This window comes from Lampetra fluviatilis, chromosome 16, assembly GCF_964198595.1.
Source record: "Lampetra fluviatilis chromosome 16, kcLamFluv1.1, whole genome shotgun sequence".
NCBI classification, from domain to species: Eukaryota; Metazoa; Chordata; class Hyperoartia; order Petromyzontiformes; family Petromyzontidae; genus Lampetra; species Lampetra fluviatilis.
In genome coordinates this window covers 10391006-10404595 of record NC_136290.1, presented here as the reverse complement: position 1 = coordinate 10404595, position 13590 = coordinate 10391006, and the positions used below count along the sequence as shown (strand labels likewise).

Sequence of the window (13590 nt, the reverse complement as noted above, 5' to 3'; positions counted from 1 at the left end):
CTGCACCAGAAATCGTATTTATGCATAAAGCCCCTACCTGTCTTGTTTATATTGGTAAAGTGATTATTAAGTTGTGTTTTTGTTGTATTTTCTTTTTTACCTAAACCTAGCCGATTCATGTCTGGTGTGTGTGTGTGTATGTTTGGGCACCACAAAAGGGCAATTGATTACATCTCTCACAAATTGTTTTCTCGGCTAGAATATGAGAAGTGAGGTCAAGTGGCATTTTTTTTATGGTAGATGCTGCAGGAAAACGGTCAGGAAACACTTGGTTTGTTCGCACACATAAACAAGGTAAATGAAAAAATATATATTAGAAATACAGGGAACAGCAAAGGTCAGGGTGGGGAAGAGATGGAGGAAGAGCACAATTAAAATGCTGGCAACAGGATGAGGAGGACATTAGGAATGAAGTCGTGAAGATTTATTTTCAAATGGCAGGAGTCTTTACTTACCCAGATAAAATATCACTTGCGAGTCGATGACAGACATTTCTTAATTGTAACAAGAAATGATCACGATGACTTAAATGTGAAAAGTATTGCCGGGAAGGAATTAAATATATATTAGGGATTGGATGTAAATAGGTGGTAGCATGCTCAGAACTACCCAGTGTCAACGATTCAGCCTTGACACTCCAATTTTTACTGGCTGTTAGGATTTATTTTATTTATTATTGAGGGTATTCATAGCCTCTATCATTCCACCAAAGTAGGATTCGTGCCAAGAGCGGGAGGGTGGGGGAAAAAAATTGAGAACGGCATTGCATCCAGGTTCATTTGGATGGTAATGCCTTTTAAAGTCATATCGTATTACGAACGTAGAACCAATCTCTGACTCTGAAAAGTGTGTATGTCAGTGGCAATGTGGGTATAATAATAATAAAGGCATTACTAACGAGACTGTGCGCAACGTTTGTTTTGGAACGACATGACACAGATGAAAACGATTCTCGTAATACATCTCACTCTTCCATCTTTATTCATTCCAGCGGCAAGAGGACGGGGCTGGGATTCGACGGTGTGGGTTTTAAAAAATATATATAAAAATAAAGGGTGTGTAAAAGCTCAGATATGCGCGGAGTGCAAGCCTCTATTAAATTAACGTGTCGTTTTTATTAAGTTTGATTCGATCCCAGCAGCGTAAAAGGGTACAACCCACCACAGTCAATCAATTGGCAGGGTCGCATGTACGGTGGGGTAAATCGTGGGTATTCCCATCTCTCCCCAGACGTCTGGCCAGCGTGCATGAGTAGGTCAATAACCTCAAGAGCTCCCTCCAGTGGAGGCCCATCCGCCAGCAGTGACGTGGGCAAGCAATTGCGGGGCTCCACCTGAACCTTTCATTAATTAATTTGAGGTCCGGGGGGGGGGGGTTTCTTCTTTCCATAACCCATTGAGGTTCGTATTGAAAGTTCTCCAAATAGTACACGTGCAGTGGTATGGAATGGTGTAAATTATTTAAACTGTTGACGTAAGTACTCAAGCGAGTTTTATAGATATATTACGTTTTACATTTCAATATCGTTAGGCACGGTTAATTGTTTCAGGCATGCATTGTGATTCAGATTAGGATCAGGAGAATGAAATGGCCGGGATGGAGTGAGGAGTGGATCCATCGACTACAATCAATTCCCATGCACACGATGCTCACGCATCGAATCGTGTGTGCGAAAATTGATTCTTTACAATTTGTTATAATCTGGGTGACATCGATAAGCGATGGCGCTGTGGTTGGCACACTGCCCTATGAATGAACCCAGCTACCCACAATAAAATTCCCGGACACGGCTAACGCCAGTGGCGAGCGGAATCTGAACGGGGCCTGCGGCCTCCCTCCTTCACCAAACTCAACTGATAAGCGTGGTGAAGTATTGGTCAAACAACCCACGCAACTGACATGGCATGGGGAGGCCTTTATCCAGCATATTCAATTACATTACATCTTAGCATTCACAAGGCTTCACCATCACTCGTGGTGATGCAATGTAACAATGCACCCGACCTCATTTCCTCACTGCATCTCTCTACCGGAAAGATCCTCTGGGGTGTTGTTCCCTCCTGTAGCTGCCACTACATCATTAGTCTCTGAATCATAGCTCCTGTCCTGCCCAAGCCCACGTTGCTTAACAGTCAATGCGATGTGCTTTAGTTAATTTGTCCCCATTTCTGCCTCTTAATGCCATTGCTAGAACATAGCTCTCCTTGCTTCTTTGCGCACTTATCAGCGTGCACACTTCCTGAGGACGTCGAAAACAGACGCTTCGCCCAGCCCGATGTAAGGCAGTCGGGCCAAGTTCAACACTGATTTTGGCCGCATACAATCAAAGACTTGCAGACGGAGGTTGATCTAAAATGACAATTGGGAGGACAGAATACTCTGGGGAAAGCTGCCATTTGTGTATTGCCAGTAAGTGTGCACATTGTCAAGATTTGGGAGTTGCAATTTGAGAGTCTATTCATATTTTTTGTCTAATTTTTACTGTCTCACTTGCATCGTTTCTATTTTAGATGGTTTCGGGGTTAGGGCTTCAACTCCAGGATCTGCAATTTTTTCGTTAAATGTTTACTGCCTTGATTGTGTGTTGTGCGTTTTTTCATAATTTGGGGGTCGCGATTCAATTCAAGAGTGGATACATTTTTTGTCTTTTTCTTTTTAGCTTTCTCATTTGTATTGCTTCTTGTTTGTACCGCCACATTTGCATCATGTATCTGCGTGTCACGTGATAATTCACGTACATCATGTATGATTTTTACATGTACGATATGAGTGAGAATTGATTTTAATGAATTAATCGGTGCATCGTTACATACATAATTACCCATTCGTAAGCGATTCATTCTGTTGTCAATAATCCGGATTTTTTTTTCAGTTAGTGGCATGTTAATGCAATTTTTTATTTTTAAATGAACAATTTTAATGCAATGTTATTGAATATAAATTTGGGATTTGGGAAACTACACCAGCAAGCAAGCATAACTGTGTATCTTTGCATGGAGGCTGTGCACAATATATTTTTGCATGTGAAGATATATAATGGAATGGGATATCCTTCACGTGTTATCCAGGATACTACCGAGTGAGTTTTTGCGGTTGCTCTGTCTAGACCTCCGACGTGTTTTTGGAATGTGCCGCGTTTTGTTCGGCTTGATGTAGGACGTGTTGCTCCGCGTACTGGCAGCTTCTTCAACTCAGTTCCTGAAGAAGCTCCCTGCTCGCGAACAAAAACGTCGTTCATTGTGCTGAACAGCACACGGGCGGCACAGCCAGAAAGCACTTCGGAAAGCTGTAATCCAGACAGCTCCACTGCAGAGCTCGGTGAGGTTTCACAATCTACAATTCATTTTTCTCATGGTCAAAAAATTGCGCCAATGCTCTGGGGATGGCCTCTACTGAATTATCTGCTCAGTGGCTAGAGGCATGTGCTCTGGCCTACTGCAAGAGACCAAACAAAGCAAATAAATTACGCAGAGCGCCCGGAGCTGGCTCACAGTTCGGATGAATAAACACTCAGCCAGAGCGCGCGACAGTAAAACGTCTTAGGTTAGGGGCGGGTGACGTGGAGAAGTGCGAGTTGGTGGGGTCTCTGGGATGCTGGCGAGGGTGAGGGGCGGAGAGGGGAAGGCAGCGGAGGGCTGCTGTCTGGGGTAGAGCAAGAGAAGGCTGTGTTGACTTTTGCAGAGCGCTCTCAAACAGCGCCGTACCACCGCCGCCTCCTCCTCCTCCTCTGCCGCCAATGCTACTGTGCAACAACAGCACGAGGGCCGATACCAGGGGCTGCACACGCCAAATGCCACACCCCCATGGAAAGTACACGGACAGCGGCCGGTGGCTTTTGTACTCCAGGCACGTCGTCGTCAAATTCCAGCTAGCAGGAAAAAGGAGAGGGGCCTCTTGGAAATGTCCACGGCGCTTGCCCAGGCACACACACACGCGCGCATATACATAGCCACAGTGGGCGTGCATGCGTGCGTGTGTGCCATGTTCCATGGTTTTGTGGTTCCATTGATCGGGGACGCTCTGCCCAAACGTACGAGATGTGAATGCCTTCAGCACCTGTGGCACACCGCGATGAATGGTGGAATTAATCGTTGGCCGATTGCTAAGTGGGTTAAGGGTGGCAGCCCCGCAAGTGCTCGCTCACACCACTGCTGGTGGAAGGGCTTCCACTCGAGGGGGATCAATAGAGCACCATAGAGCCCCCTCTAGTTGTGTATTTGTCCTACTCTTTCACACTGGCCAGACATCTTGGGGAAGGTGCGAGTACCCACACTGTCGATCGACCGCTGGGTGGACAAAGGATAGGAAACTCGGCCAAGTTTCAGCTGCCTTGCCGGCAGATCAAACCAGTGAGCTCTGGAGTGCAAGTTCAGGGTGCTCAATGCTATGCCGCAGCTACATCTCATAATGAATAACGAATTATTGAATATAGTAGGTGTGCGGTATTCATCGTTTTGGCTTAGTGTTGCAAGCCACTACTATACGAAGGGCTCTCAATGATGTGCTCATGCTGGGAGTTATGTGACCATACTTCACCACAGCGGCCAGTGCAGGTTGGTGAAGGGGCTTGCAGAAAATGAAAAAAAAATTGGAAAATCTCCAAAGAATAGAAACTAAAAATCTACAATTATTTAAATAAAATTAAAACATTTGATCTGATAGTCTGTTCTTAATGTCTACAAATGAAAAAATGCTAGAACCATTACAAGTGTAAAATGTATAATAATGTCCTTATTTTATCCTGAAAAATCTCACTGAGCCTCAAGACTCATTGGTATGAAGGTCCTGCATTGATTGGGATGTTGGCCAAATTCCATCAACGCACTCTGATGTGTTTTCCAGTTTGGTCCCCCAAACATATATTTCCTTGCATTTAGCAAACTTATTGTGCATGACAATAAACGCTCATATCTCTGCACAGGTAAGAGTCAAGAATCCATTGTACAGCCATCTCCTGACCTCTTTGCAGCAAAATATAAAACAAATATAAACTAGATTGCAAATAACTAAGATGAAATTCCTCGTTGCTATTTTTGTTGCGTCAACACCACCGTGAAATCACGGTCGTCATCATCGTCGTCGTCATCATCATCGTCAGCCACGATCTATCCACTGCTGCAGGATGAACGCCTCTCACAATCCCACAAAGCCGCAGACCTGCGAATGAACTGATCTCATTTCTCCATCACCAGCGTTGGCCTTCATCTCGAGAATTGTTGCCTCCCTTGGGTGACATTCCATCACCATGTGCCCTTCTCTGAATTTGTCCTGCTCAGGCCCACTCGCTTTTCTTAATTGTCACTACGATGTCTCAAAAATGTGTTTGTTCTACGACCTATGTCTTCCTCTCATTTCTCTCACAGTTTCAATTCCAAGCATCCACTTCTCCATATTTTTTGTGCACTTTTCAACTTTCGTTCAATATTCCTGTCCTTTGCCAGGGTCCATGTGTCTGATCCATATGTCACGGCAGGTACGAGGCACCGATTGAGACTTTACTCTTTAGAAATATTGGTAATTTGCTTTTCATGATCAAATTCGGTTTTTACAAAAGCTCTCTAACTTAGTCTACGTTGCCTCTTCACTTCATACTTTTGATTCTGGTCCGCATTCAAATAATTGCCCGAGGTATACACACTTGTGTTTTCCAGTTGAGTCCCTCCAATCAATTTTTTCTTGTGTTTGGCAAACTTATTGTCCGCGACTTTTGCTTTGTTAATACTTATCCTTAGCCCAACATCGCAGCCTTCTTGTGTTTTAGGTTATACAATCATTTTCTGTCGTTCATATTCATTGGTCTTTGGCTGGCTGTCTTGTAAAAAAAGTTGCTCAGCTCAGTGGACCTTACCAGCTGAAAAAAAGCCTGCGTCTATGTCACCGGCGGATCTGAGATGGAAATACTTAATTTCTGTTCATCGCATTTCTTTTATCGGTCAATTTCTTTATAATATCTTTTGTGGTAGCGAATATCCCCAGTGAGAGTGTGTCTTCTTGCCCGACTCCTTTTTTTTATTTGTATTTTGTTGCCTTCTTCATTCAATCCCAGTGGAACTATTCAATCTCTAAAAAGGGTTGCAATACTTTCTATATTATTTTTTTATCAAGGCCTCAGGCTATGAGAGGTCCTTCGGCTCTTAGAGTAAGACAAAACAGTAGTTGATATTCATTAAGTCTTGTCCAGAATCTGATTTATAGTATAAAAGCCATTTATTTTCTAAAACCAGCAAGCTCATGCGATTGGCTGGCTTCTAATTTATTATTTAAACGGGTCTCTAAGATCTTCGTGAATAATTTATATACATATATAAGAAGAATAATTTACAGCCCATTGTCAATCCATGTCTGGACGAAATCCTCCACACGCTATGGGATTTGTTGCACTGTACTTTACCATGGTGGTTAGGGGGGATTGCTGAAGAGGGGGGCCTGCTCGCATCAGTCCAGATATCACTAACCACTGATGTTAGTTGTGGCCGCGAATTGTTCGAGGCAAACTGCTGAGTCCGTAGCACAATGTGTGCACCAATGGGCCACGACCACTCAACGCCAATCGCAAACGAATGGCTCTGTCGTTGAAATCGGTATGAAAATAATTAATGTTGAAACAAAGTGGGGATAATCTTCCCTGAAGAATTTAGACTTTGTTTACGATATTTCCAAAGCTACGTGGCGCACACTTTCACCTATCTGGACTCGTGCACCAGATTGTGTTCAGAGAAATATTTTGTAGGTAAGCAGAGTTTGCAAAATTAACATTTCAACTTTGAGCATTTTCAAATAATGTAAACACTCTGTGCTTTTGAAAAATATTGTTTTTTTTATGAATGGAAAGGGCCTGGGCTATACAAAAGAGTACTCTAAGTTGAATTGAAACTCAATTACAAGATTAAAGCAATGCATTCCACCAGCTATTACGAAATTATATTTAAAAATATCTATCGGAGGAGAGGAGTTTCTGGATATTGTCTCCTTGGGGAACCAGATCATGTTCTTGAACAGGAAACATTCCTGGTGTGACGACCCCGAGGATGCTTATTGATTCACCGTCAAGTGAAGGAGTGATTGTGGTCAATGTAAGAATTACCGTGGAATATGCTGAATTGTAGTTTGAGGTGAGCTTGCAGAACTCTGCAATCCTTATCGGAATGAAAGATGTTGCGGATAACATTCTTATTCTGGAATGGCATGGATTTGGGCTCAGGAGGGATGCACAGACCAGATATTTGCCCCCAAGACAAATTGTGGAAAAAATGTTTAGAATTCCACAAAGCAAGAGGTCTTGATTTCAACTTATTTCAGATGTTTAGTTAACTTCCATGTAGGAAACCGATTATATTTGTTGTACTTATTAGTGTGTTGAGTTTCGGATGAGATCATTTCAATGATTGGAAGGATGCCCGTTATAATGCGAAGAAATGGATTTCATATCGTGTCCAAATGACTTGCATCTCTCATAGTGGTACTGGGCCAATGGGGTCTGTAACAAATCAGTGGCGTGACCAAGTATTTAAAAAAGATAATCCCTGATGTCATCTGTGTCTCTTTAAAGAGAAAAATCTGAATTAAAACAAAGCAGAAAATTATAAGATAAAAATGTTAAAGGCCACAAAATGTGCATTTTGCTGTAGAAGGTTTCCCTTTGCAAAACAAATCATTCAAATTAGAAATAAATTAAATTGTAATTGTGTGTTAGCCTGTAAGGGCTAATGTATGAAATTTATTAATATTCAAATCAATGATTAGGCAAAGAAAGTAACGTGGCATAAACGTCTCTTTGATGAAGTAATTATAGCAATAATAAAACATTAAGGTCAGTAAGATTTAATTGCAACTTGAGAGTGAAACTAGTTTTAGCAAAGAACTCGTCTCAGACAACCGTGGCCTATTTTTAAATCCTTTGTATTAAGTTCGCTTGCTTGCTTGCGTGCTTGCGTGCTTGCTTGCTTGCTTACGACCATGCAAATCTTTCAGTCGTTTTTTAACCCACTTCCCGTGATCCAATCGAGCTGACATTTTGCACACAGACTCGTTGTGCGTGACAGTTAATTTTCGTGAAAATTTTTTTCAAAAATTTTACACTGTTTAGGGAAAATTTTTTTAATATTTAATTACCAATTGCTTAATGCTGGCAGACAATCATCTGACCCATAGGTGGCAGCCATCTCAAGCCAGAGGACGAGAGGACTCTAGCCACCACGCATATAAAGGATTTAGAGTGAAAAACTTTGTTTTTACGGGTACATTTTTTTTAACTTCTGAAATGAGTGGTGGAGCAGTAGCATAGCCGTTTGCACACTGTGCTATAAATCCGGTGGCCTGAGTTTAATTCACAGCTATGGATATCATCAGTGGCGAGTTAACATCTGTACCAGCCTTTGCACTACCCACCACTGTTGACCAGCATGGTGAAGAATGGTCAAAACAACCTCCATGACTGACACAATGTGCTGAGCAATCATTTATCCAGAATATGATTGACAAATATCTAAAATTATACGTACTTGAATAACAGGACGATATAGCAAAAACGATTGTTGTACTGTACTTCTGTGTTGTACTAATTTGTGTACCACGCCTTCACCAACACGCACTGACCAGCGTGGCGAAGAATGGTCAAACAACCCCCATGATGAACATGGCATGGGGAGGCTTCCATGGGGGAGGCTTCCGTCCAGCAGTGGATTGACAATGGGCGACCATACATTTGGTTGTTTGCTCAGCAGCCTTGTAACGGCTTGGCCATGTTAGGACGCATTGGAAACTGTCGTTATAACTATCACATTATTACATTATTCAGTAATCACTGGCACTACGTATACAACCTCTTTAAGATGCGCCTATTGGTGCACAATGTCCATGTTTTCCCCGCAAAGCACGCAAAGCTGATTTTTGTTTTTAATTCCTCGCCGCCGTTGGGTTGCCAATGGATCTGCGGCTATTTGCAGGGAGTCGCGGTTGCGGATGCTTCGGGCCGTCTCTCGTGCTGGGAAAGCTCAGAGACGCAGAAGGGTGCAGGCGCTTGCCAGTTCCACAGACGCAGAGCCGTGGCGTTTCACCCCTTTGTGATTTGTCGAGGCCAACTCGCGCATTACTCTCCCCCAGCTGCGGTCGTCCCTGCCAGAATCCATCAGCAGCCGCTCCCCACGGCTATAATTTTTAAGGGGCCTGGTATTGTTATTTTTAGGATTTGTCGAACATATTGAATAAATATGTGATGCTTCGCACAATATTAAAATTGATTTCCCTGGCCTGTCATGTTCTAACAATTATGGCAAAGGGCGCACCCTTTGCTGCAACTTTGCATTCTAAACTGGGGTCATTAATTCATCGTTGTGCTGGCCATGATCATGCGAGGAACTATCATGTAGGCTCACAATGTTTGCTCAGTCTAAATGGCTACCGCTTGCAGGCTTTGAGTCTTCTTTACTCATAGACATATTGAATTAATGCCACTTTACTTCCAATGAGGGAGGAGTAATGGTAGAGCGGTTAGTGCACTGTGCTATGCACCCGCTGTTAAATTCCCGTCGACGGCTAACATCAGAGAACGGCTGGACACGTTTGATTTTAATTTACGTTCACTGTTTAGTATATACGTGAACGCAAGACTTTCGTCGATTTAAAAATGTATTTTGTTAACATGACAGCCCAATCTACGATTTGAAGTAATGTGTGAAAATGTCAACATTGTGATTGAATAAAAGACGTGTGGTCAATATTTATGATCTTTTGTAATTTTTGCCGTGGGATAAAATCAATCAATGTTTCCATTGCCTTTACACAAACGCAATGTTTCCTGGTATAGCCATTGAACTAGAAATGTGCACTTTTGAGCACAGATTGGCAGTCGAAACAGCTTCTCCAGGAAGCACACAGCCTCTGCCTATATTCTCCATAAGACTCTTTAGGATTTCACGAGCCTGTCATTACATTTTTGTTTAAAGTAAGTCTTCATTTTTTCTTCAGTTTTGTTTTGTTTATGCTGGCATGATTAGTCCTGTAAAATAAAGAAATTCTTGAAGGTGTAGGAGGGGGGAAGGGGGTGGGGAGTGGGCAGGGGGGGGGAAATCAGACGAACGAACAGAAACAAAACAGTGAAAAGAAAACCGCATTAAAACAAAACCGTTTGAGAAACAACACCAAACAAAGCGGGGGGGGGGGGGGAAACACACGAGTAGAGGAAGGTTTGGGGCAAGAGACAGAACGGTGCATGGAAAACCCTTGGCCAGGACATCTCGCGATGCCGGGAGCAGATGTTTACCCATCAGCAGGCGACGCGTTCCCCGCTTGTCCACATCAACCACCGAGGTGGCATTGAACTCAGTGCTCTCAATAGCAGCCACACTCCTTTCTAAAAACACAAACGGACGTCACAACAGCAATTAACAGGAAACTGAGGGGCCCCATTTGTTACGCTAAGCTGCAGACTTGGTCGGATTCACCGCATTCGGTGTTTTTTGTCGTGAGAGAAAAAAAAATGGTCGTCGAATTCACCGTTTACGGGCTGTCGAATGACGTCGTGACGTTAAAAGACGTTTCGCTAACTTTTTGAAAGGGCCTCCTCAGAATTTGGTGTACATGTAGCAGCTGGGCTATGTTGTTAAGCGCTAGAGAATGTTATGGCTGTAAAAAAAGGGCCGCGCTGAATTCTTCCAGCACAAATTAAACTCAAAAATGAAAAATAAATAAACAACAATGCATAAAAGGTGAATGGATGATGTTTGATCTACAAGGGAAAAGCCTAGGCTTAAGGCCTGGCCCAGTACACGATGGGCAAGCATGCATGCCAGGAGCCAAAAGCAAGGATGCATTTTAGTTTTGGTTCTAAGAGAGTCTGACAGACTAAGAGGCTGAAAGAGGCAGAGGACTGAAAGCAGCACAGTTAAAGCATTAAATAATGACGATGAAGATGATCATAATATAACGATAATAAAAGAACAAAGAATGATCGTGCGGGATTAGACAAAAGTTGCTTTAAAAGCAGCACTGATTGCCCTGCTTGTCTTTTGCAGAAATGCCACTCAACAGCCAACTTTGATCCAAATTGCCTACTACTCATGCCAAGAAATTAACAATGCCCCCGTCCTATGTAGAATGCAAAGAGTGTAAGGGAAAGGTGTTTTAAAGATTACGATAGGTCACAAATCGGTGTCACACACACAAAAAAAAAATTGGGTGCACTGTGTGCTGTGAGGTGCTAACAGTCCAGCGTTTTGGCCTTAAACATTTCACAAAGTCTGATAACTCAAAAAACGCCAAGGTGGTCTTTGAGTCAATCACACTGCAGGTGATCATTTAAATCACATCGATGAAATTGCCTTTCATATTTTTTCTTAACACTTTGTTTGCAATTACAGTGGTTTTTAAGATTCACAATCTTGACCAATTAAAGTAAAATAAATGTTCAGTCAATAAAACTGTCTCATATACAAGCAAGACCGGAATTGTAATTATATGCCTGGACATGTCAGCATCATCATGTACAAAATAAAAAAATAATCATTGTAAAAGAGAAAACATATACTAACAAAAATGTAAGGCCCACCGCATATGAGCCACTGCTGCAGAAGTAAAAGCCAAGCCTAGGTCACATCATGCAGTTAGCGCACATTGAAAGAAGCATCTATGTACAGTGATGTGGAGGGGAGGGATGCTTGCATTGGTGGGGTAGAGTGAAGGATGTAGGGGAGGAATGAGGGAAGCCATCTGATGAGACGACAAGTTAGACGCTGTCGTTTTCCTTCTGCCTTTTTGTTAAGCTACATAACGTTACATCGTCTACAAGAGGGTGCGTGTGGGACTTCGTGGGCGAAGATCGCACAGCTTTATTTCTTTTAACACGATCTTTTTTTTACTCGTACGTACGAAGCAAAGAGGTGAGCGATGGGCGTGTGCGTAAGAGGTGAGAATGGTGAGGGGGGAGAGGGGAAGGCAAATCAGCATGGGTGTCAGGTGGGTGGAGCGGTGGTGAATTTAGCCTTAGCCTAACTATCACTCGGTTAATAAAAGTGGTGGATTATGTGACGAAGACAATCTAGGCACACCCCTAGCATGCTACATGTACTTTTGATCCCAAATAGAGTGTCGACTGCAATTGAGAGCCTCAGTGGTTATGAGATAAGCAAGGGGACGCAGGCATCTGCACCCGTTTGAATTTATTTAATTTGATAATTTAAAAAAAATGTTTTTTTTTCTTATGTTGGGGGGGGGGGGTTCCAAATTCGTTTTTTTTGGTTCGTTTTTTTCCTTCCGAAACAAATTCCTCAAAACGGGTTGAGGTTTCAGCAAGAGACAAGGCAGGCAATCAGCACCATGGGGCTGTTACCGTGAGGAGGTAGGTACAGAGAGAATCACAGCAGGAAAGAAAGAAAGGGTGACCTTAGGAAAAATATATATATAAAATTAAAAAAAAACTCGCTCTGATGTCTACAACAGATGTTGTGAATTTTTAAATAATAATTAAATACATAGAGAGAAACAAAATACGCGACTTTAAAATAAGAAGAAATAACAAACACACTGGTTTGCATGAGTGGGCAGCGGGGGGTTGGCGTTACTCAGCTAAAAAACCGCCGTGCTTGGAGAAAACACAAAACATTCAGGCTTAAGAAACGAGCTTGGAATCCTACGCTAAGCTTCCTACTTAAGCAAATGTTTTTTAACACACGGCGAAAGCCGCCCGCCTTAAAAGATATTTTTTTTAAAGCTACCGCGCAAACAACAAAAAAAACCACACGTGAACTTTCTGTGCGCGCTTGAAAGAAAACATTTCTTCGTGCGACAAGAAATTTAGCAGGAACCGTTCACGAAAACAATTATTGGTCATTGCCATATATTTTTTGTCCCTGGGTTTTTTAACCGAATGTGTTTAAGAGGCAGAACGTTGCGAACAAACGGTAAGTCTTGGGTTTGTATGGGCATTTTGCTAAGATTGTTTTCCTTTTGCTAATTTGCTTTGGCACCTGGCTGGCTGTGCCAATCGCAACCTCTATTTTCCATTAATTCGCGTGTTGCCTCCGTTGTTTTAAGTTAGCAGAACAAAAATAATTGCAATAACGAGGCAAATTCAAAGTGAAATCCATAAAGTAGTGTTTGAATGAGTGAAAGCAAGTCCTGACTGTGCTACTATTTATAAAGACCCGTTTAAAAAAACATAACATTATTCTGGAAATTATATTTTTGGCAATTGTTTTTTTCAAAGTTAAAAGTCACTTTAGCCACGTATAATGACTTGTGGTTCAGTCTTGTCATCACATGCATTGTGTGATAAATCAAAATAAAACGAGTAACTATTTAAAACTTGTGTAAAAATTATATTTTTTAAATCACCATTTTTTTTATGGAGTGCCAAACAAAATAACGTTGAAAAAAGAAAATCGTAATTTTTGTCGCAATTCCTAAAGGTGTAAACGCCAAATCTCGTGGCTGAATCTATCCGCGATTATGGAACACAAGCGGTAAACAGCAGCAGCAAATATAATCTTTAGCAAATCATGCATCCAATGCCACCAGATAAAGATTATTATTCCTCCATTCCTTAGGATATATTTACAAAATACAATAACCAATCCCATAAAACTGAAGATATGT

At 42.1% G+C, this 13590-nt stretch overlaps 1 protein-coding gene across 7 annotated transcripts in view; it reads right to left on the bottom strand.

The window, feature by feature from the left end:
• The window catches only part of LOC144936522 (signal peptide, CUB and EGF-like domain-containing protein 2), a 184121-nt gene that overhangs the window by 85029 nt on the left and 85502 nt on the right, over nt 1-13590 (bottom strand). For 3 of the 7 annotated variants that reach the window (XM_078863685.1, XM_078863688.1, XM_078863686.1), the window contains one exon: nt 10262-10351. The exons of the other annotated variants lie outside the window; for them this stretch is intronic. In XM_078863685.1, coding sequence (XP_078719811.1) covers nt 10262-10351 — 90 coding nt within the window. The remainder of the gene's footprint in view (nt 1-10261; nt 10352-13590) is intronic. 7 annotated transcript variants of the gene reach the window in all.